We start from the raw sequence: 24,711 nt of genomic DNA, 5'->3' as shown, positions 1-24,711 counted from the left end.
TGGGACCTCAGTTCAGTTTAGTCACTCAGTCATGTCGGACTCTTTGTGACCCCATGAATTGCACCATGCCAGGCCTCCCTGTCCATCACCATCTCCCAGAGTTCACTCAAACTCACATCCATCGAGTCAGCAATGCCATCCAGCCATCTCATCCTCTGTCATCCCCTTCTCCTCCTGCACCCAATCCCTCCCAGCATCAGAGTCTTTTCCAATGAGTCAACTCTTCACATGAGGTGGCCAAAGCACTGGAGTTTCAGCTTTAGCATCATTCCTTCCAAAGAACACCCAGGGCTGATCTCCTTTAGAATGGACTGGTTGGATCTCCTTGCAGTCCAAGGGACTCTCAAGAGTCTTCTCCAACACCACAGTTCAAAAGCATCAATTCTTTGGTGCTCACCTTTCTTCACAGTCCACCTCTCACATCCATACATGGCCACAGGAAAAACCATAGCCTTGACTAGATGGACCTTTGTTGGCAAAGTAATGTCTCTGCTTTTCATTATGCTATCTAGGTTGGTCATAACTTTCCTTCCAAGGAGTAAGCGTCTTTTATGGCTGCAATCACCATCTGCAGTGATTTTGGAGCCCAGAAAAATAAAGTCTGACACAGTTTCCCCATCTATTTCCCATGAAGTGATGGGACCAGATGTCATGATCTTTGTTTTCTGAATGTTGAATGTTTTTTCACTCTCTTTGACTTTCATCAAGAGGCTTTTTAGTTCCTCTTCACTTTCTGCTTTGAGGGTTTCATCTGCATATCTGAGGTTATTGAGGCTTTTTCAATCTTGATTCCTTCACTTTCTTCCTATAAGGGTGATGTATTCATCATATTAGTTAAATCTGCAGGGTGACAATATTGATATTTCCTTTTCCTATTTGGAACCAATCTTGTTCCATTCCAGTTCTAACTATTGCTTTCTGACCTAATTAAACTTAAAAGCTTTTTCAATGAAACTATAAGCATTCCAGCAGCCTTCAGCCTATTATGGGAGAAAATAATTGAAGCAACTAAATAAGCCAATTAATCTCAAAAATATACAACTCCACACTCCTAAGACATTTCTCCAAGAAGACATACAGATGGCTAACAAACACATGAAAGATGCTCAGCATCACTCATTATCAGAGAAATGCAAATCAAAACCACACAGCTCAAAGGTACCATTTCACAGACCAGTCAGAAAAGATGGCTGCTCATTATCAAAAGTCTACAAACAATAAATACTGGAGAGGGTGTGGAGAAAAGGGAACCCTCTTACCCTATTGGTGGGAATGCAAACTAGTGCAGCCACTATGGAGAGCAATGTGGAGATTCCTTAAAAAACGGGAAATAGAACTGCCATATGACCCAGCAATCCCACTGCTGGGCATACACACCAAGGAGAACAGAATTGAAAGAGACACGTGTACCCCAATGTTCATCACAGCACTGTTTATAATAGCCAAGACGTGGAAGCAACCTAGATGTCCATTAGCAGACAAATGGATAAGAAAGCTGTGGTACATATACACAATGGCGTATTACTCAGACATTAAAAAGAATACATTTGAATCAGTTCTAATGAGGTGGATGAAACTGGAGCCCATTATACAGAGTGAAGTAAGTCAGAATGAAAAACACCAATACAGTATACTAATGCATATATATATGGAATTTAGAAAGATGGTAACAATGACCCTGTATGCAAGACAGCAAAGAGATACAGATGTATAGAACAGACTTTTGGACTCTGTGGGAGAAGGTGAGAGTGGGATGATTTGAGAGAATAGCATTGAAACATGTATATTATAATATGTGAAACAGATCACCAGTCCAGGTTCGATGCATGAGACAAGGTGCTCAGGGCTGGTGCACTGGGATGACCCTGAGGGATTGGATGAGGAGGGAGGGGTGGGGGGGTTCAGGATGGGGAAGACATGTATACCCATGGCTAATTCATGTCAATGTATAGCAAAACCCACTACAATATTATAAAGTGATTAGCCTCCAATTAAAATTTAAAAAAAATTTTTTAAAGAAAAATCCCTGGAATAGACTCTTACATGGGAATAAGAGAAAAGAACAAAAGAGAGAAATTAGAGTCTTTTCAGGAAAAATGCAACTTCAGGCAGAAAAGTAAGAGAGGGGGAAAAGAGTTCATATACTGAGTATATATTGGGTGGCATCTGTTCTACACATATTATCAAAGTACTCCAAATAGCACTGTGGGGAAGAGATTCCCCATCCCATCCCCAACTTATAGAGGAGAAAAATGATATTCATAAAAGGAAACTGATTCTATTAAAGTGACATAGCAAGTTAGTAGGGACATTAATGTGGATGCTCAGATCTTTCTGCCCCAAAGGCCTACAAACTTTCACCTGCTGTTCAGACTAGGTATCAGACCCTGCCTCTGGGCTCTGCTCCTATTCCCACTGAACAATAATTATAGAATCAACAAAAAAGGTCTTTCCCGGTTCCTACCTGGAGAGCAGAGACAGTGGGAAGGGTTCAGGAGCACACCATGAGGACTTGCACTCACCATTCAATCTCTTTAGGCTCGCGGTCCCTCAGGAGCTCTTGTACCTCCTGCCGGCAGCGCTCCTGGTATTCTGGGTGCTTTGCCAGGTTGTACAGGATCCAGGAGAGGCCACTGGCTGTGGTGTCATGGCCTGAGGGGCAGCCAGACAGGCTTGGGTCTCTGGGATACTTCAGCACCAAAGGGTGGACCATGCCAAGCCACCCTTCCCCACCTCCCCACAAAGAAGATGGGAAGGATAGGCAAGATGGGGTGATCCAGCACCCGCCAAGTCCTCGAGATGAAGAGACCCCTGCCCATTCTCTAGCCACACACTGGGACCCTTACCCTCAAACATGAAGGTGTCAGCTTCAGCTCGGATATCTTCATCTGGCAATCCCTTCCCATCTTCATCCTGAACAGAAAGCAAGATCCCCAGAGTCACACCAGCTCTGAAGACACCTGAGCCTAACCTGAGATGTCCCTGAAGCTCCATTATCCAAGCAGGATCCTTCCCTCTTCATCTCCATAGCCCACTCCACTCCAGGGGACTCCTCCCTGGTCTCCTGCCTCCTGTTTACTCCTTCCAGGAAGCTTTCTACACAGTCACACCTCAAACTTCTCTCTGATCTGCCCCTCCCTTCCTCAAGCATCCTCTATGACTCCCTAGCACTCTCTGGATCAAGTCCAAGTTCTTTAATCAGACCTTTGAAACCAAGATCCAGTCTACCTCTTGAATTGAAATCCCAGAGGAGCCCACCTTGAGGCTTTCTGGTTGGCTTAGCAGTAAAGAATCTGCCCGCAGTGCAGGAGCTGCAGGAGACATGGATTGATTTCTGAGTTGGGAAGATCCCCTGGAGGAGGGCATGGCAACCCACTCCAGCATTCTTGCCTGGAGAATCCCATGGACAGAAGAACCTGGTGGGCTACAGTCGATAGGGTCACAAAGAGTTGTACATGACTGAAGTGATTTAGCATGCACGCACGCACACAGGAAGCCTACCTTGGCCAGCAGGAGCACATCGATGAAGTCCAAAGTCTTAGCCTTAGTCTTGGTTTTGAGGAATTCTTGGGAACCCTGACTGATTAGAGTACGACGCCTCTTCTGGATGACGGCATCTGTGAAGTCGTGCACCAGGCGGCAGGCCCTGTAGAAGCGCTGCCCATCGGGGGTGAGGTAGTACAGGAAGTCCACATGCAGGAAGATGTGCTTAATTCGTTTCATCACCAGGGCACTGAGCTCCAAGATGGCGGCAATATATTCGCTGGGTTTCCTACAGGGTCAGACCAGAGAAAGCCTTAAGAAGCAGTCCTGTGGGACTTCCCTGGTGGTCCAGTGGCTAGGGCTTTAATGCTTCCACTGCAGGGGGCACAGGTTGGATCCCCGGTTGGGGAACTAAGATCCCACAAGCTACATGGCATGGCCAAAAAAAAAGAAGTACTGTATATCTGTGGGCCATCTCTTCTTAAAAACTCCGATTCCTAATAGGAGTCTTGGGAACCCTGATAGGAGATATCAATAGCTGTGTGCTTCTGGATTTCAGATGTTTTAAGCTATTGCCTCCTTTCATGATCTCATACTGCAGGAGCACTTCTGGTCAGTTACCCAGGATCACATCCCATTCAATCACATTTCTCTCTCTGACCCCCATCTCTGTGAGCTCCTCATGTCCTGGACATCAGGGCAGAGCATGGGAATCACCCTCATCTCTCCTCCCTCCCACACAATATCTGGGCCTGCCAATGTCTTTCTCAGTTTCCCCCAAATCCGCCCCATTTTCTCCACCAAGCTCAAACTTCCTCCCCTCTGTGGTCTCCTCACATCTCGTGTCTACACAACAATCAGTCTTCTCTCCAGTCATATGTCCAAGTCAACTTTGACCAAGATCCTCATGTACCCAAACATCTTCCATGGCTCCCAGGAAACCTCAGGATGAAGTTCATATCCTCTTTGTCTGGCTTCAGAATGTCCTGAAGATAGAACTCTGCCCATTCCTCCAACCTCAAGATGTCTCCCCCAAGCTACACAGGCTCTGTTTATCCTGGCCTCATGGCCTTTATCAAACATTTCTGTCTACCTGCAAGAATCGCTCCTTCTCTTTCCCTTCCCTGTCCTTCAGTGTCCAGCTCTGACCTACTTCCTCCAAGAAGATCCCTTCTGTTTACCTTGGTCAGTCCTCCCTGACCCATCTACTCCCATGGATCTATACCTCATGCTCCCCAGGCCCCGGGCTGAGACTCACTCCTGGCAATTGCTGTCATAACTGAAGACGCATTTCTGCAGACTGTCCAGGGTCATGAGGCTGATGTGTTCAAACATGTCCAGACGAGTGCTGCCCTCTAAGGCCAGGCGTTGCCACTTGGCCTGGACACAAAAGAGAGCAAGGTTAGGGCTGGGACTTCCCACTCGAGTCCCTGCCCAATCCCAACCACCTGGCTGAATTCCCTGAGACCCAGCCTTTTGGTCCTGTGCTCCAAACACCCATCCCCAGGGAAGACCAGGCTTGAGTGAGAGGAATCCCCTACTATCAAGACATGAAGACCCTATGCCTGGGATTCAGGAGACCTGGGCTCAAGGTCCAGCTCTGCCTCTTCTGTTCTGTGTGCCCTTGGTTAATGCATTGCTTTCCATTTGGCTTTTCCACTACCCGATTTTTAGTAGCAGTTAGGATGACCTGTTCAAACTACCTTGCAATTACACTCATTTCACATGCTAGCAAGGTTATGCTCAAAATTCAAGCTAGGTTCCAACAGTATATGAACCAAGAACTTCCAGAAGTACAAGCTGGATTTAGAAAAGGCAAAGGAACCAGAGGTCAAATTGCCAACATTCGTTGGATCATAGAAAAAGCAAAAGGATTCCAGAAAAACATCTAATTCTGCTCCATTGACTACACGAAAGCCTTTGACCAGGTGGATCATGACAAACTGGAAAACTCTTAAAGAGATGGGAGTGCCAGACTACCTTACCTGACGCTTGAAAAACCTGTATGCAGGTTAAGAAGCAATAGAACTGGACATGGAACAATGGACTGGTTCAAAATTGGGAAAGGAGTACAACAGGCTGCATACTGTCACACTATATATTTAATTTATATACAGAGTACATTATGCAAAATACCAGGCTGGATGAATCACAAGCTAGAATCAAGATTGACAGGAGAAATATCAACAATCTCAGATATGCAGATGATACTACTCTAATGGCAGAAAGCAAAGAGGAGCTAAAGAGCCTCTTGATGAAGGTGAAAGAGGAGAGTGAAAAGCTGTCTTGAAACTCAACATTCAAAAAACTAAGATCATGACATTCAGTCCCATGACTTCATGGCAAATAGATGGGAAAAAGGTCAAAATAGTGACAAATTTTATTTTCCTGGACACCAAAATCATTGCGGATGGTGACTGCAGCGGTGAAATTAAAAGACACTTGCTCCTTGGAAGAAAAGCTCTGACAAACCTAGACAGTGTGTCAAGAAGCAGAGACATCACTTTGCTGACAAAAGTCCTTATAGTCAGAGCTATGTTTTCTCCTGTCAATTCAGTTCAGTCGCTCAGTCGTGTCTGACTCTTTGTGACCCCATGAACTGCAGCACGCCAGGCCTTCCTGTCCATCACCAACTCCCGGAGTTTACCCAAACTCATGTCCATTGAGTCGGTGATGCCACCCAACCATCTTATCCTCTGTCGTCCCCTTCTCCTCCTGCCTTCAATCTTTCCCAACATCAGGGTCTTTTCCAATGAGTCAGCTCTTTGCATCAGGTGGCCAAAATATTGGAGTTTCAGCTTCAATATCAGTCCTTCCAATGAACACCCAGGACTGATTTCCTTTAGGATGGACTGATTGGATCTCCTTGCAGTCCAAGGGACTCTCAAGAGTCTTCTCTCCAACACCACAGTTCAAAAGCATCAATTCTTCTGTGCTCAGCTTTCTTTATAGTCCAACTCTCACATCTATACATGACCACTGGAAAAACCATAGCCTTGACTAGACGGACCTTTGTTGGCAAAGTAATGTCTCTGCTTTTTAATATGCTATCTAGGTTGGTCATAACTTTCCTTCCAAGGAGTAAGCATCTTTTAATTTCTGCAAATTTAATTTAATTTGCAGATGGAAGCTGCAATCACCATCTGCAGTGATTTTGGAGCCCCCCAAAAAATAAAATCATCCACTGTTTCCACTGTTTCCCCATCTATTTGCCATGAAGTGATGGGACCGGATGCCATGATCTTAGTTTTCTGAATGTTGAGCTTTAAGCCAACTTTTTCACTCTCCTCTTTCACTTTCATTAAGAGGCTCTTTAGTTCTTCTTCACTTTCTGCCATAAGGGTGGTATCACCTGCGTATCTGAGATTATTGATATTGCTCCTGGCAGTCTTGATTCCAGCCTGTGCTTCATCCAGCCCAGTGTTTCTCATGATGTACTCTGCATATAAGTTAAATAAGCAGGGTGACAATATACAGCCTTGACGTACTCTTTTTCCTACTTGGAACCACTCTGTTGTTCCATGTCCAGTTCTAACTGTTGCTTCCTGACCTGCATATAGGTTTCTCAAGTAGTCATGTACAAATTTGAGAATTGGACCATAAAGAAGTCTGAGGGCCAAAGAACTGATGCTTTCAAATTGTGGTGCTGGAGAAGACTCTTGAGAGTCCCTTAGACTGCAAGGAGATCAAACTCATCAATCTTAAAGGAAATCAACCTGAATATTTATTGGAAGGACTGATGCTGATGCTGAAGCTCCAAAACTTTGCCCACCTGATGTGAATAGCTGACTCATTGGAAAAGACCCTGATGCTGGGAAAGATTGTGGGCAAGAGGAGAAGGGATTGACAGAGGATAAGATGGTACGATGGCCTCACTGACTCAATGGACATGAGTTTGAGCAAACTCCAGGAGATAGGACAGGACAGGACAGCCTGTTATGCTGCAACCCATGAGGCTGTAAAGAGTCAGACCCAACTTAGCGACTGAACAACAACAAAGATGACCTGTATTGGTGTTGTACAAACCAAGTTAGAATGCCTGACTCACTACACATAGCTCACTTACTAATGAGCTATCTTGGGCAATCTCCCTAACCTCTCTAACCTTCCATTTCATTATCCTTAAAGTGGCAATTATAATCATCTCTACCTCATAGGATTGTGAAAATAAATTAGACAACACATGCCATGGACCTGGCTCACTGTTCCATTTCCTTCTCCAGGGGATCTTCCTGACCCAGGAATTGAACACATGCCTCCCGTATTGCAGGCAGACTGTTTACCCTCTGAGCCACTAAGGAAGGCCCTTCTGATACACAATAAGTGTTAAATAACTTTTAACTATCATCATCATCTTCATCACTATCATAGTGAAAGACAACTGCAAACGGGTCCCCATTTCTTCATCCTTCCCTTCACCTTCACTCTTTGCAATGAGATTTCACAGCTCTTTCATTAGGAAGAGCAACCTCTTTCTCCACCTGTTGAATCTGGACTGAGCTGGGACTTGCTTCAGTTAACAGGAGGTGGTGTGCTAGTTTCCAAACTAGGTTTCAAGAGATATTGCATGTTTGCTCATTCTCTTGGAGCCCCCTCCACCATGCAGTCAAGCTCAGGTGATGAGAGCTACCAGAAGATGAGAGACAAATACAGGAGTCCATTGTCCCACCAAGGCTATCCTAAACCAGCTGACAGCTAGCCAAGCTCTGAGTACATGCCAAAGCTAAATCCAGAACAGCAGAGCTGTCTACATAACCCACCCATGACCACAAATGCATGCATGATTCCAACCAGGATGAGAATGACTCAACTGATGTATCATCTCATGAACAATAATAAACACTAATTCTTTCAAGTCCACGGGTTTTAAGGGGGTATGCAGAAAGTTTTAAGGTGGTGCAGAAAGAACTACTATGCAATGTTCATCATTTGTGTCCTGAATTTACAGAGCTTCCATGAAGCAGACTAGCATCTAAAACTTTCTGAGTACCTAATGTGTGCCAGGAACCTGATTCCATTACGTCATCTTGACCACCCTTTTGTTGTTGTTGTTCAGTTGCTAAGTCGTGTCTGACTCTTTGCAACCCCATGGACTGCAGCACACCAGGATTCCCTGTCCTTCACTACCTCCTGGAGTTTGCTCAAATTCATGTCCATTGACTCGGTGATGCTATCTAACCATCTCATCCTCTGCCACCTTCATCTCCTTTTGCCTTCAATCTTTCCCAGCATCACAATCTTTTAAAAGGGGTAGCTCAAATGGTAAAAATCTGCCTGCAATGCAAGAGACCCTGGTTTGATTCCTGGGTTGGGAAGATCCCCTGGAGAAAGGATAAGCTACCCACTCCAGTATTCTTGGGCTTCTCTAGTGGCTCAGCTGGCAAAGAATCTGCCTTCAATGTGGGAGACCTGGGTTCGATCCCTGGGTTGGGAAGATCCTTTGGAGAAGGGAAAGGCTACCCACTCCAGAATTCTGTCCTGGAGAATTCCATGGACTGTATAGTCCATGGGGTCGCAAAGAGTAGGACACAACTGAGCGACTTTCACTTTCATCCCAGTTTTACAGATGAGGAAATTGAGGCTTAGAGAGGAAAATCAGTGACCCCCCAAAGCCATCCAGCTGAATCAGGATTCCAGACCATATGTGTTGAGGCCCATTCCCCCTTTCCCAATGCTCCAGCTGGGACCCTGGGTTCAAGAGACTCACGTGCATGATGTCTGCGCTCTTGTTGAAAATCTTCATATAGGGCTTCAAAATCTCGAAGTGGAAGGCAGGTGTCAGCAGGCGACGGTGGCTGCTCCACTTGTCACCAGCACTCAGCAGGAGCCCATCCCCTAGCAGAGACAGCCATGGGGAGTAAGCAAAAGAACCTTTTCCTGGGCCCCCAAGATCATCCCCTTCACTCACAGTTACTCACCCAGCCAGGGCTTCAGGAAGCTGTAGAAAAACATATCCTTGGGTATGATGGTGGCTGACACAAGAAATAGAACATCAGGGGCCATGGTGGATGGTGGGGCGGAGTAATAATTTTTGGTGGGGGCTGGAGGCTCCCAGGAAGCGGTCTGAATTTTCCAAGCTCAGCATAGCAGGAATGGGGCCAAGAGTAGAGGAAGCTTGGAGGAGGTAGGAGGTGGGGGTGGGGGGGGGACGGGGACCAGACCAGGCTGCAGCACAGAGTGGACCCCATCAACACAACCCTATGTGCTTAGACACACTCCAACATGACACAGCACGTCCCAGCACACCTGGACATGGCTCCTATGTGGTTCAGCATATCCTAAATCCCCAAGCACAGCACAGCACTCTACAAAATGCACTTTTAAGCACCAAGGACATCATGCTTGCCCCAGCACTCTCTGACCTCTCCTGGAACATCTGACATAGTGGACCAATAGTGTTGATTTTCCACCACCCAAAACTGAAAAAAGACTTCGGCAACCAGAGAGAACTGGAGGCTTTCCCAGAGTCACCCAGCAGGTCTCTGTCAATGCTGTCCGTTCTCCTGCTCAACCTGGTCTGTCCAGGAGTGGGAAGGGCTTGGGAGCAGGGGCCAGGGAAGAGGCTGGGAGGGGGTGCTCCTGGGAGAGATACCTGATGCCTGGAGCAGAGGGGCAACGAAGTTAGGGTGAACAAGCCGCAGGATGGGGAAGAAGGGCCCCATCCACCAGAGGTGGACGTCGCGGAAGTAGTGGCCCAGCTCCTCCACCAGCCGCATGCTCTCCTCATTGCTCTGTGCCTGGGAACAGGTGGGGTTGAGACCGGGCTTGGCAGAAGGCGCCAGAAGCTACATCCTCCCGCTTCATCCCCCTACCCACCACACCCACTCACCCCCTTATCCTCTTCTACCTGCATTGTTGACCTATACTCTCTCCATCTGAGTCAGCTTTCTCTCTTGCTCTCTGTATTTTTTCATGCCCCTCTATGTGCCTCTGTCTGTCCCCTTATTCTCTTCATCTCTGTATTTTGACTGAGAGAGAGGGGAGAATGGTGGGGGAGAGAGAGAAAGAGGGCAGGGGTGAGAGGTGGGAGGAGATAATGGGTGGATGGATGGATAGATAGATAATCTACTAATCCACTAATCATTAGATGATGGGTGGATAGATGGATGGATAGAAAGATGGGTGGATTGATGACTAGGTGATGGTTGGATAAATGATGGATAGGTATAGATAGATTGTAGGTGACAGATAGATTATGGATGTATGGATAAATGGAAAATATATAGATAAATAAGCAGATATGACGGACGTGATAGAAAGTGGGTAGATGGACTGATAAATAGGTAGAAGATAGATATGTTTGTATCTGTGTATATGTATTTTCTTTTGCTCCATTTATGTCTCTGTGTGTCCTTCTCTCAGTCTCTCTCCCTCATTCTTTCTCTGTATCTCTCTTTTGCTGCCCCTATTTCTTTGTCCATCTCTCCTACTCCCCATCCCTGTTTCTCCTCATCTCCACACCTTCCCTGGCTCCCCACTGCTCTCAGAATCAATCCCCTGCTCCTACCTGGTCTCAAAGCCCTTGTCTCCCTATTCTCTCCACCTTTTCTCTGCCTCTCACCTGCATCACCCTAGCTGCCCTGAACCCCTCCCTATGGCTCAAAACCCAGGTGCTCACTCTTTCACTTACAGGCCTTTGAGTGCACTAGTCCTCTCCACAGAATATACTTTCACTTGTTTTCTTAAAAAAAAAAAAAAAGCCTATTAATTGTTCCCAACCCACTTCCAACAACTATTACTCCAAGAAGTCCTTCGGCCTGCCCCAATAGCAAAAGCCCTGATTCCTCTCTGGGCTCCACCAGCCCGTGTCTCTCCCTCAGACCCACCCAGACCACACAGGATCAGGGATATCTCTAATCTTCTGTGACCAAGATTGGAGGGTCCACCACAGCAGAGCTCAGAGCTCAGTCTCTGCAAGGATCCCCAAGCAATGTTCAGAACACCAGAACGGGGTTGGCAAATAAATGAAAGGGGGGAGAAAAGTCAACCAAAAGTGTCTAAGAGCAGGAGGGGCCCTGGGACCTGCGGGAAGTGAACAGAAGTTTGCCAGTGAGGGGCTCACCGCCCTCAGAAACTGCCATGCCACCCACTACCACCTGTCCCAGGTGGACACCCGTGGTGTTGGTGACAGATCAGGCAATGTCATGGTGGCAGAAAATGATGAGGAAGATGATGGAGCCCAACCAGATCGTAAGTCCCTGGGGGCAGGTGAGTGAAGTGGAGTGAAGTCCCTCAAGCCCTGCACTGTTAGGAGGACATGCAAGCAAGGCAATAGCCATCACTCCCCCAGAAGAAGCTGCTGCAGTGAACAGTGTGAGGGAACCTGCACAGACGGAGGGAATCTCTGCTTCCCATGCTTCTTCATGCCAGAGATGGGAGGGACTCAGAGGCTCTCCAAGTCCCAAGGGGGCATCCCAGGGCAAGGGAGAAGACAGTCTCTGCCTACAGGGAGGATGACCTTAGCTCAAAGAAATCATTTTTCTCATCTTGGGAGTGGTGCCAGCCCCAGGGGTGGACACATGAGAAGATCCCTATGGAGGAGGTTTGTCAGTAGCAGGGTGGACTCAGGACTTGTCTCTGGGTTTTGAGTCCGCATCCTTTCATGTTCTGGCCCATCCACATAGCCTCAAATTCCTTCAATGGTTAAGGGTCTACAGTCCTGGGACTTTCCAGCCCTGATTGACTCTAAGGGACACAGGTTAACTCTGCCCATCAATCAAGACAGCCCGTCTCACCTCTGAACCCCTTCTGCTAATGAGGCTTTATGCACAGTGCATCCTCTCTGTCTGCTAGCTAGCTAGCTACTGGGTTGGCCAAGAAGTGCATTCAGGTTTTCCATAGCATTGTATGGAAGGTTTGAATGAAGTTTTTGGCCAACCAAATATCTATCTAGGTATAGATATCTATCTAGTACATCCTGTCTATCTATTTCTCACAGTACATCCTAGCTATCTATCTCTTTCCTGAACCTATGGACACTCCCATGCTGCTACTATCGCTCTTTAGTCTCTCAGTAGTGTCCAACTCTTTATAATCCCATTTGGTGGACTATAGCCCACCAGACTCCTCACTCCATAGAATTTTCCAGGCAAGAATACTAGAGTGGGTTGTCATTTCCTTCTCCAGGCAATCTTCCCAACCAAAGATCTTCCCAAGAAGCAGAGATAGAACCTGCTTCTTGGACACTCCCATAAATCATGCCAATTACAAATGAAGAAACCGAAGCCATATCCCCCAAAAGAAGAAGAAGGGAGAGTTGCTTTCTGGTGAGGCACCCTCTCCAGTCCCTCAGGACACCCCATTCAAGCCCCCAGGTGCTCCAGGTAGGTGAACATATGTCATTTTTACCTTTGGAACTGCTCCTTGCTCACTGGGGACTTCCCAGGTGGCACTAGCGGTAAAGAATCTACTTGCAAATGCAGGAGACACAGGTCCAATCCCTAGGTCTGGAAAATCCCGCTCAAGTATGCTTTCCTGGAGAATCCCACGGACAAAGAAGCTTGGTGGACTATAGTCCATGGGGTTGCAAAGAGTTGGGCATGACTGAATGACCGAGAACACACACACTCTACTCCCTAAGGACCCTGAGGCATTTGATAAGTTCAGCTCAGAGAGGGAGAGAAACTTAGCCAAAGTCACACAGCAGGAGATATTGGAGGAGAAAAGCATGACTGAGACCAGCCTCCACAGCCAAGCCCTTGGATGGGGAGTCAGAAGGGTAACTTTAGGGCTCTCTGAGAACATTCCAAGTGAGAGGGTAACAGGCAGGAAGGCCAGGGGTCTCCAAATGGAGGAAATAGGCTGCAAGTGTCAGACATTTTTATCTCTCTTAAGCGGCAGGAGGAAACAAACTAGTGATATTTTTTTCCTTCTCTATAGAAATTTAAAAGGTTTTTCTTAAAATACTGTGTTGCCATAATGACACCTGGTTTCACCTGAAGGTAACTGTTCTCAAACCTTGAGTTAACCAATGCACTTTTCTTATGGAAATGTTTGTCTTAAACTATGTTAATGTACTATGCATTTATCCCAGATTCTGTCTTAAAGTCGGTTCCACCTAATGGCTCAGAACCTACTTGACAAACCATATGTTATACTCAGACATTGTTCCCCTGATCTATATAAACAAAACTATTTGTATGGTAATCTGCCCTTCTACAAGAAATTCAAGTCAATCTACTCATCTGGTGCCAAGATTATCCCAAAATACATCTTATGGATGATGGGCCTGGTGCCATTCTGAGTTTTAAGACAATCCTTTCTTTCATTAACAGTAAAACATGACTGAGCGACTTCACTTTCACTCTTCACTTTCATGCATTGGAGAAGGAAATGGCAACCCACTCCAGTGTTCTTGCCTGGAGAATCCCAGGGACAGGGGAGCCTGGTGGGCTGCCGTCTATGGGGTCACACAGAGTCGGACACAACTGAAGCGACTTAGCAGCAGCAGCAGCAGTAACTATATATAACATCCAGCTAAAAACTAGCATGGGGGTATTCTTTCTGTCCTCTTCTGATGTCTATGTCAGAAGCTCTCTCTATCTCCTTTATACTTTAATAAAACTTAATTACACAAAAGCTTTGAGCGATCAAGCCTCGTCTCTGGCCCCGGATTGAATTCTTCTTCTCTGGAGGCCAAGAATCCTGGTGTCTTTTCATGGTTTAGCAACAACCTTTCACAAGCCATGTAATCTCAGGAAAGCTTTACAATGTGCTTGGGACATGCTGTTCTGTGAGATGCTGGTCTGGGGGAGGGGGAGAGAGGAGCTGGACACTTGTGCCTTTGGCCTTGGATGAGAATGTGAAGTGATGGCAAGTTACCCAGGCCTCCACCACAGTATTACCAAACATTTATTAAACAGGCTGGGCCATGTATATATCATGTTTGTCCCCAGAGCAAACATCTAGGGTTATCCAGAGATGGATAATAAATAAGTAACTGGACAATTAACTATTTAATCATGAGCAGGGCCAAGTCCATAAAACTGTGTTCATTTCACATTCTAGCAAGATAATATTCAAAATCCTTTAAGTTAGGCTTCAATAATACATGAACCAAGAACTTCCAAATGTACAAGCTGGATTTAGAAAAGGCAGATAAACCAGAGATGAAATTGCCAACATCAGCTGGATCATAGAAAAAGCAACAGGATTCCAGAAAAACATCTACTGCTGCTTCTACACTAAAGCCTTTGACTGTGTGGCTCTCAGCTAACTGCATAAACTTCGTAAAGAGATGGAAATACCAGACCACTTTACCTGTTTCCTGAGAAACCTGTGTGCAGGTCAAGAAGCAACAGTTAGAACCGGACATGAACAGAAGACTGGTTCAAAATTGGGAAAGGAGTACAACAAGGCTATATATTATCACCCTGCTTTTTAACTTACATGCAGAGTACATCATGAGAAATGCCAGGCTGAATGAATCACAAGCTGGAATCAAGACTGCCCCGAGAAATATCAATAACCCCAGATATGCAGAGGATACTATCCTAATGGCAGAAAGCAAAGAGGAACTAAAGAGCCTCTTGATGAGGGTGAAAGAGAAGAGTGAAAAAAACTGACTTAAAACTCAACATTCAAAAAATAAAGATCATGAATTCTGGTCCCATCTCTTCATCACAAAGAGATGTGGGAAAAATGGAAACAGTGACAGACTCTGTTTTCTTGGGCTCCAAAATCACTGCAGATGATGACGGCAGCCATAAAATTGAAAGATACTTGCTACTTGGAAGAAAAGCTATGACAAACCTAGAAAGCATATTAAAAAGCAGAGACATTACTTTGCCAACAAAGACCATATAGTCAAAGATACGGTTTTTCCAGTAGTCACGTACAGATGTGAGAATTGGACCATAAAGAAGGTTGAGTGCCAAAGAACTGACACTTTTGAACTGACACATGTTGAAGACTTTCGAGGGTCCTTTGGACTACAAGGAGATCAAACCGGTCAATCCTGAAGGAAATCAACCCTGAATGTTTGTTGGAAGGACTGATGCTGAAATTTTAAAGCTCCAATACTTTGGCCACCTGATATGAAGAGCTGGCTCATTGGAAAAGACCCTGATGCTGGGAAAGATTGAAGGCAGGAGGAGAAGGGGACGTCAGAGGATGAGATGGCATCATCGACTAAATGGACATGAGTTTGAGCAAACCCCAGGAGATAATGAAGGACAGGGCAGCCTGCTGTGCTGCAGTCCATGGGGTTGCAAAGAATCGGACGTGACTTAGAGACTGAACAACCACAAATGAGCAAAGTCAGAGATCAGAGTCTGGGGGAGTCAAGGGACGCTTAGAGAAGATAGTTATACTTGAGCCAAAAATAGAAGGATAAGGAGGAATCCAGGGGGTAAACACAGGAAGGGGAGTGCTTCCTGCAGCACAAGCAAAAACCCTGCAGTGGGTAGAGCTTGGTTCACTGAAGAGATAAAGCAGAAGCTCAGAGTGACCATGACATGCACAAGGCTAAGGAGAACTGCAGGTGCCGGCCTGGAAACATTTAGTCTTTATCTTCAGAGCGATAGGCAGTCATTGAACAGTTTTCAGCCAAGAAACGGCATGACCTAAATGGAATTTCAGAAAAGTCTATCCAGGGCTAAAAAGAGAAAGAGGATGGAGGGGATGCCAGTGGCAATAAGGAGACCAGAGAGAAGGCTTGGCAGGGATTCCTGCAGAAAAATGACGGTGGATGGGGCCATGAATGATAGGAGATGCAGAGGGGATAGACGGGGGACAGATTGTGGAGGCAGCACATTAGGACTGGGCACATGGGTGAGGGAAATGGGCAGGCTCAGGGGCCCCAGAGAATGGGATGTGGACAGCTATAAGGATGCACTAGATTGAGGGCAGGGGCAGGATTGGGGAGGGAGCCATGAGTTCAGATTCTGACCAAAGAATGGGGTGTTTATGAGACCCTCCACCTTCACGTGAGAAGAGGAGGAAGGAGCTGGATGACCTTGGGATCAGGAGACATGTGAACTTGAAATTCACTTGCAGAGGAAACTGATGGTCGCCTTACGAGTTGGAGTCCTAAGTGAGGAAATATCCTCGGAAGAAACAGAAGAAGGAGAAAGGGTTAGAATGTTGGGGGCGGGGGTTCCTCACATGGAAAGATGGAGCAAAGGAGGAGCCAAAAGGAGACAGAGGAGCTATGGGGATTAGGGGAGAGACCAGAGGAGGGTGTGTGCTGGAACCAAGAGGAAAAGCAGGTTTCAGGAGGACAGGGTGGTCCACAAGCTCAGAGAGCTGCTGGGAGTTGGATGAGATGGGGCTGGATGGAGTCCATGGGATGTAGAGACCTAGAGATCACAGCCATCTGGCAGAAGCAGATGCCAGATGGAGGTAGGGACCAGACTGGAGCAGGAGAAAGCAAACAGAGAAACAGAGGCAGTGAGTGAAAACAGCTCTGAGACAGCAGATCAGAGGTTTTATTCAGAAGAAAGCCCACTGGGAATGGGCAGGTGGGGATGTTCATGTCACCTCTTTGTGCTGTTTTGTGACCTCTAGCATCATCGTGGAGAAAAGATCAGAATGCTTGGAGGGTTTAGCTCTTATTCAAAGAGTTATGAAGGAAAGCCCAATTGGCCAGACACCACAGCCCAAGTACAAAGGATGGGAATCTAAGCTAAAGGTGTCCAAGGCAGTAGGATGGAAAGGAAGCCATTGGACTGGGGTGTAGAAGGGACTGGATATCCTGGCAGGATCTAGGATGGGAGATGAAGAAAACAGAAGCTCAAAGGAAGAAGGGTTGTGATCAGAGAATGCAATCCTCAGATCAGTGGTTTTGGAGGTGGCGCCCTTACGGGTGATGACAAAACCCTAAGTGTGATTGTGGCAAAAAGGGGCCGACTGAACACAGAGGAAAGGCCTCTGAGGATAAGGCTAGGAAGGTGGGCCAGAAGCCTCCTTCCAGGAAGTTTGACCGTTAGAGCAGAGTGATTCTGAAAAAGAGAGTGGCCCACTTTCACCCAAGTTGGGCAGCAGGGCTCACTGATACGTCTTGGGGGTGGAAGGCAAGATAGGTAAATGAAGGTGCCTGAGGAAAGGGAGGAGAGACTGTCCACACATTCCTCTGACCCCATGGGGGGAAGATGGGGTGGGGCTCATAGTTAATTCCTATTGGGAACCAGAAGCCCACAGAGGAGCAGATGCTGGCCCAAGGCCCAACTGGAACAGATCCTGGACAGTGGCTCTGAGGAGGCCTCAAGACCAGCTGTACAGTCTGTGGGGACACCACGGGACCCAGCTCTCTGCGGCCCACCCTGAGAGCCCCTCAAATGTGCACAAATGTGGGGAAGACAAGCAGGAACATGACCCAAAACAGGCTTGGGGTGAGGACAGCATTGGGGAACAAGAAAAGCACAGGGGGGACTTCCCTGGTGGCCCAGGAGCTAAGACTCCATGCTCCCCATGCAGAAGGCCCAGGGTCGATCCTTGGTCAGGGAACTAGATCCTGCATTCTGCAATTAAAGCTTCCACATACAGCAAAGGTTGAAGATCCTGCATGCCGCAACTAAGATCTGGTGAGTGAAATAAGTAAATTTAAAAAAGAAGAAGAAGGAAGGCATTGGAGCATAGGATGGACAGAGAAGAGAGGACTGGACCCAGTGGGTGGGAGGTGAGGCAAGAGGTTTCCCTTGCTACCACAGACCCCAGCCTAATCCCAGACTCCCAGCTCTCTGAGCCCCATTCCTGACCCTCAGGAAGTCTATCTGCCCTGATCCCCCAGACCTATCCTGCTGCCCCCACTCACCAGGCCGAGGTGACCCCAAAACCAGCTCCGTTTGGGGGGCTGCGGGAAGCATCGGAGGCGACAGCAGTTGTCATAGAAGGCGTAGATCCAGGCCAGGATGCGGGCCAGGATCCAGGAGGCCCCGACCAGTAGCAACAGCAGCCATGGGGAGGCTGCCACCGGCCCGAGTCCCAGCCAGGACAGGCTCAGCTCCAGCATCCTGTGGTCAGATGGGGTGGAGGGTGAGTCCTGAGGATAAAGGAAGAGACAGTAATGGTGAGCTGTGAAGCAGAGATGGATAGAGGGAGAGGAGCAAGGGAGTGAGGGGCAGGGATGGGCAAGAAGGGCTCAGAGACAGACAGGGACTGGGAAAGGAGAGGGAGAAACAGAAATTCAGAGGAAGAGGGAGAGAGAAAGAGAGACAGAAAAATAAAGAAAGAGAAAGGGAAGGGAAATGAAAGGAAGAGAGAGAAGAGAGAAAGAAAAAGACAGATGAAGAAACGAGTTAGTGGAAGGTTGCCAGGAGCTCCAGTTGCAAGGAAACCACCATCCCCGGGGAGGGGAAGGCGGGGGTGTGCGTCTCTCTCTCTGGAGCTACCCTGTCTAGGGCAGCACGCACTTCCTGCCCCAGACCAGAACCCTCGGCCCCAGCAACACCAGCCCAGCACCTTCGGTCAGGAGCAGCTTGTCCCACACAACTTCCTCTGTCCTCCTTCTGGGAGGTCTCTTTCCCTCTGGCCCAACCTCTGAATGGCAGGGAGACTGGGCTTGCCTGACAGCCAGTCCCTGCGTGCCTCCTCCCAACCTGGCGTCCAGCCCAAGACTTCAAACCAGAGGTATCTGGCCAGAGAGACCAGCTCAGGGTCACATGGCACAAACCCTGAACTCTCAGGACTCAGCACCTCCCGCATGGGTTTGTTGGGGTGTGAACAAAGGTGACTCTGCAGCCCAAGTTTACAACCCCCGGTTTACAACCCCCTTGCCCTTCCAAGACTAGGGTGTGGCACTCAAAGCATGAACGTTCAGGTGCCAGGTGAGCAGGGCCTGGCCCAGCCTTGTCCCAAAACATCTCTGCAGCTCCTCTCCATGCGTGTGCCCGGAAGGCATCGTGGATCATTTTTCAGCACACAATCAGGAAGCTCAGAGATCTGAAGCCTCTGCCCTTTAGGGCACACAGCCTGGCAGGAGTTCAAGTCCTTCCTCCCAACAGCCCAGGGTGTGTGTTGAGCCATGACTGTAGCAAGCAGGAACAAAGAATCCAGCCTGACTTGGAATTACCCACGTTAGATTCAGAGGAAAAATGACTCAGTCGAAGAGAGCATCTGGAAGCATGAGGTGCAAGGCTTGCGAGGCACTCTTAGAGAGCAGGGTTCACACAGGGGAGGGCAGAGCAGGGAGATCCCGAGTGGGGAGCCTCACTCTCACTGTGGTTTGTGCCCACTTTCTCTGGGCTTCCCTGGTGGCTCAGACGGTAAAGAATCTACCTGCAATGCAGGAGACCCAGGTTCGATGCCTAGGTCAGGAAGATCCCCTGGAGGTGGACATGGCAACCCACTCCAGTATTCTTGCCTGGAGAATCCCATGGACAGAGGAGCTTGGCCGGCTACAGTCCTGGGGTTACAGAGTCAGACACGACTGAGTGACTAACACTTTCACTTTCTCTGGGCTCAGCCTTCCCTTCTGGAACATGGGATGTAAGTGTTAAAGGGGACACAAATTTTCCAGATCCCATTCCCAAATTTCCCTGTAAAGTGGTCTCAGCCCCCCATGAGCTCTCCTCATGGTCAGGCTAAAAGATGAGGGTGGGTTTGAAGGATGCAGCTGCTGAATGAAAGAAGCTCAGACATTCTTCCTGCATCTCATAAAGCTGGAGAGATGCCCAGATTTCTTCCCCCACCTCTGCTACCCGCTACTTCTTCCGGGTCTACCTGATCCAGCTTCGGGTGGCTTCAGGAGGCTTCATCAGGCTTCAGGTGCCTGGTCCTTGTTGTTTAGTCACTAAGTCAACTCTTTGCGACCCCATGGACTATGTAGCCAGCCAGGCCCTTCTGTCCATGGGATTCTCCAGGCAAGGATACTGGAATGGGTTGCCATGCCGTCCTCCAGGGGATCTTCCCAATGCAGGGACTGAACATGCATCTCCTACATTAGCAGGCAGATTCTTTACCACTGAGCCACCTGGGAAGCCTGGAGCCCCCAGCAAGTTTGGGTGCACCGTCCTAGACTCTTCTTCTCTGCTGGGGTGGATCCAGCCACTGACAGTTCCATCCAGAAAAGAGACAGGAGCAGGGAGGGAGCAGGTGAGAAGCAGCAGGGCTAGCCAGAGAGGGGTGGGGAGAAGCAGGAAGAAAGAAGAGGAAACAGGGGTCCAGAGAGGTGCAATAACTCTCTCCAGCCACACAGGGAAGTAATTCAACAAGACAGGACTAGTGAAAGCGAATCTTGGCATATATTCAGAACTCATTAACTGTTGAGGGAAGAAAGGGACCTTTATAACGACAAGCTGTAAAACCTGGCCACCCAAAATGGGGTCCTCAGACCAGCAGCACCGGCAATAGCAGCAACATCGAGGAAATGCAGAACTCTGGACTCTTAACACACCAAGGTAATGGTGATGGCTGCAAAATTTCTGCCATTGTCCCCAGTGAGAGGAGGAATTATTTTATCTTCTCCTTGAATCAGGCCTGACATTGTTTAACTAACATTGTGTGGTCAGGTAGCACCATGCCAGTGATGGGCCTTAGACTGGTTTGGCAGTTTAATTTACAAGTTTTTTTATGTATATAATTTTATTTATTTATTATTTTGGGCTGCGCTTGGTCTTCACTGCTGCTGGGCTTTTCTCTTGTGGCTCCCAGGCTCTAGAGCAAAGGCTCAGTAGTTGTGATGCGGGGGCTTATGCTCTGCAGCATGTGGGATCTTCCCAGACCAGGGATCAAACCTGTGTCTACTACATTGGCAGGCAGATTCTTTACCACTGAGCCACCAGGGAAGCCCTACGTGCTGTTCTAGAAACACAATCCCTTGGAACTCAGTCACCATACGATGGAGAAGCCCAAGCCCGGTGGAGAAGCTCTGATCAGCAGCCTTGGATTATCTCCCAGCCGGCAGTCAGTGTCACCTGCGGGCCACAAGAGGGCGCCATCTGTATGGTCCAGCCAGCTGAGCCTCCAGATGATCACAGCCTTGGGTGACATCACAGGGTTCCCAGTTGCCTTGCAGAAGCATAAGAGAAAATAAGGTAGCCATTGTTTTAAGCCACAAAGGTTTGGGGGCTGATTTAAAAGAACGACATAATGCCATTTTCAGCAACATGGATGGACCTAGAGACTGTCATATCGAGTAAAGTAAATCAGACAGAGAAGGACAAATGTATGACATCTCTTACATGTGGAATCTAAAAAGAGATGATACAAATGAACCTACTTACAAAGCTGAAAGAGACTCACAGACTTAGAGAATAAATTTATGGTTGCTGGCCGGGAGGGATCAGTGAGGATGAGGGGGAGGGATAGTAAGGGAGTTTGGGGTGGACACGTACACACTGCTATATTTAAAAGTGAAGTGAAAGTGAAAGCCACTCAGTGGTGTCCGACTCTTTGTGACCCCATGAACTATACAGTCCATGGAATTCTCCAAGCCAGAATGCTGGAGTGGGTAGCCTTTCCCTTCTCCAGGGGATCTTCCCAACCCAGGGATCGAACCCAGGTCTCGCATTGCAAGTGGATTCTTTACCAGCTGAGTCACAAGATAGCTGGATTCTTTACCAGCTGGGCCACAGATAACCAAATCGACCTACAGGCAACTGCTCAGTGTTATGTGGAAGCCTGGATGGGAGGGGAGTTTGGGGGAGAATGGATACATGTAGATGCCTGACTGAATCCCTTAGCTGTCTGTCTGAAACTATCACAACATTGTTAATCAGCTACACCCCAAAACAACATTTAAAAGTTATTAATTTAAAATAATTAGAAAAAAGATTTTGGGGGTGTTCATTACACAGTGACAGATCATTACTGTCGGATTGTACTTACCTAATCAGAATTTATGTTTTAAACAGATTCCAGGGATTCTTGTGCTTGTTAAAGTTTGAGAGTCACTGTTTTAAGAGACCTGAGTCAGGCTCTGCAATATATGTCAGGGAACTGTACCCGGTTTGTCTCTCACTTTTTTTAATCTGTAAAATCAGGAGAAAAATCTGTCCTTGCCAGGCCTGGGTGGCTGTGTATTTACTGAGTGTCTACTATGCTCTAGAAACAATTCTAGAGGGTAGGACGTAGCTATAAGCACAGGAGACATTGTCTCTTCTGTCAAAGGACTCCTCTAATGGGGAGAAGGGCGATGATCAGATAAATGATCAAGAATTACCAGACAGTGATAGGGACATGAGGGCTTCCAGGAGAAGGTGACCTTTGAGCGGGACCCAAATGAAGAGGGGGAATGGACTGCATAGTTAAAAGGGCCCCACGATCACAGAGTAGGCACAAGCAAGCCTGTCCTTGTCCTTTCAGCACCCACACTGTGATGGCAGTTGTCAAGTCCTTGGGGGAACCAGCTAAGGTGAAAATTTTGGTCCAGCATTCTCTCCAGAAGCCAGGATTAAAGACTGCTTCACTGTGTGGCCAAGAACTCAAAGTCCAGCTGGCCTAGGGGCTACAGGAGGGGCAGGATCCACCACCCGGCTTCCTGGATCAGATGGTAGGAGAACAAAGGGACCCAGCACAGGAGGACAGGAAGCCTCAGATGGGGACCTTCTGTTCTGTGCCTGAGGAGACTGGAGCGTCTCCAGTGGTTTCTCATCAAAGAACATCTCAGCTGCCAAATCACACAAGCCTGGCTTACGGAATATCCCCAGACAGTGTTAACGAAAGGAGCCACTCTCCCTCTGTCCCTTTGCCAGGGGTCCTTCCACTCCTACCCAGAGCCAGGCAGTGGGAAGCCTGTGCCAGACCAGCTATGGTGGTTGCTTGGAATCACCAGTCACTGGCACAGTCCATCACCCCTCTGAACCTCACTTTTCACATCTGTTAAATATGTTGATAGAACCTCACAGAGAGTTGCAAGCATCCCATTAGACACAGGCAGAAAGAGCAGGAAAAAGTATGTTTCAAAACAGTTTGCAGGTGGCACAGTGATTAAGAATCCACCTGCCAATGCAGGAAACGCAGGAGACATGTGTTCAGTCCCTTGGTCGGGAAGATCTCCTGGAGAAGAAAATAGCTACCCACTCTGGGATTCTCACCTGGAGAATTTGGTGGACAGAGGAGCCTGGCAGACTATGGTCCACGGGCTGCTAAGAGTCAGACACAACTGAGCGACCAAGCACAGCACAAAGGTGAGATTATAAACAAAGCCTGTGAATGCACGTGGATGTGTGCACTTGTTTGTATAGGCGTTGAAAAAATCCAGAAGAATCCACACAACACCGTGGAACTGAGGGAAGTAAACTGGAGTCCCGCATGCATTTTTCGCCCACATTGAGCTGCTAGAACGTTTATCAACAAAACACAATTTTAAAAAGAAATAAGGATTTAGCACAATGAACGGCACATAGCTGGTCACACAAAACAGATGAAGAGTTTTTATTTGTTGTCATAATAAAGACACACCTCTCAAGAACCAGCCTGGAGTCTCTCTAGAACAAGCCTGCCGGCTGCCTGCTGGCTGGCATTTCACCTCTTCTCCGTCAGCTATTAGGAAGGCACAAGTTCTGGACTCAGAAGCACTGACGGAGTTCAAGTCTCAGCTCTGCTACTCGCTGGCTATGTGACCTTGGGCAAGTCAACTGCCCTCTCTAACCTTCATGTCCTCCTCTGCAGATGAAGACAGGATTTATATCCCCCAGGTGGCTCATTCCTCAACAACAAGCTATACTTGCCCATCCACTCTATAGCAGGCACAGGGCTGGGACCCAGCACACGGGATGAACAAGTTCTCTGGATCATTGAGCTCACATCTAGTGGAGGAAGTCCACAGGAAATAAGACCAAGTCGGATGGTGGCAGGAATTAGGGAAATTAACAGAGTGAGATGCACTAGAATGTGACCAAGAGCACTGCTCTGGACGGGGCAGTCAGGGAGGGCCTCCCTGAGGTGGCTTTCAAGCAGAAAGCTGAATGACATGGAAAGTGGGCCATGAATAAGAACCACCCCCTGAAGCCATACCAGGACTATAAAGATCTGGCACAGGGTGGGACACATATGTTCATTCTTGCTTCTGTCTTCAAATGGGCTAAGATAATCAAGGCTGGTGGGAGCATCCAGAACCAGCCATGCTGGAGACCCACAGTGGAGCTGATGCAATCTGACTCAACACTCCCAGCCCTGAAGCAGGTTTGAGATCGAAAACCAACAGGTCCCTGAGGCCACACTGTAGGGAGAACCAGATGGCAGAGCTGCCAGCTTTCTGGCCCAGGTGGCAGAAGATCAAATAAACTGGCTTGGGAGCCAGAAAGGCTGGAGGAAAACTTTGGAAAAATACAGAGAACACACACAGTG

The 24,711-nt window shown here is 47.8% G+C and overlaps 1 protein-coding gene across 1 annotated transcript in view; it reads right to left on the bottom strand.

Moving 5' to 3' along the window:
* The window catches only part of LOC102287641 (cytochrome P450 4F6), a 34,173-nt gene extending 15,163 nt beyond the window's left edge, over window positions 1-19,010 (bottom strand). Inside the window, exons 1-9 of the mRNA XM_005904140.3 lie at window positions 18,883-19,010; window positions 18,236-18,463; window positions 10,076-10,220; window positions 9,402-9,455; window positions 9,191-9,318; window positions 4,742-4,863; window positions 3,502-3,772; window positions 2,847-2,913; window positions 2,523-2,652 (exon numbers count right to left, since the gene is read on the bottom strand). Of these exons, the coding sequence (XP_005904202.1) occupies window positions 2,523-2,652; window positions 2,847-2,913; window positions 3,502-3,772; window positions 4,742-4,863; window positions 9,191-9,318; window positions 9,402-9,455; window positions 10,076-10,220; window positions 18,236-18,433 (1,115 nt within the window). The 5' untranslated portion in view covers window positions 18,434-18,463; window positions 18,883-19,010. The remainder of the gene's footprint in view (window positions 1-2,522; window positions 2,653-2,846; window positions 2,914-3,501; window positions 3,773-4,741; window positions 4,864-9,190; window positions 9,319-9,401; window positions 9,456-10,075; window positions 10,221-18,235; window positions 18,464-18,882) is intronic.
* Between the last annotated feature and the right edge of the window lie 5,701 nt (window positions 19,011-24,711).

This window comes from Bos mutus, chromosome 7, assembly GCF_027580195.1.
Source record: "Bos mutus isolate GX-2022 chromosome 7, NWIPB_WYAK_1.1, whole genome shotgun sequence".
Taxonomy (NCBI): domain Eukaryota; kingdom Metazoa; phylum Chordata; class Mammalia; order Artiodactyla; family Bovidae; genus Bos; species Bos mutus.
This window is presented reverse-complemented; position numbering and strand designations above follow the sequence as displayed.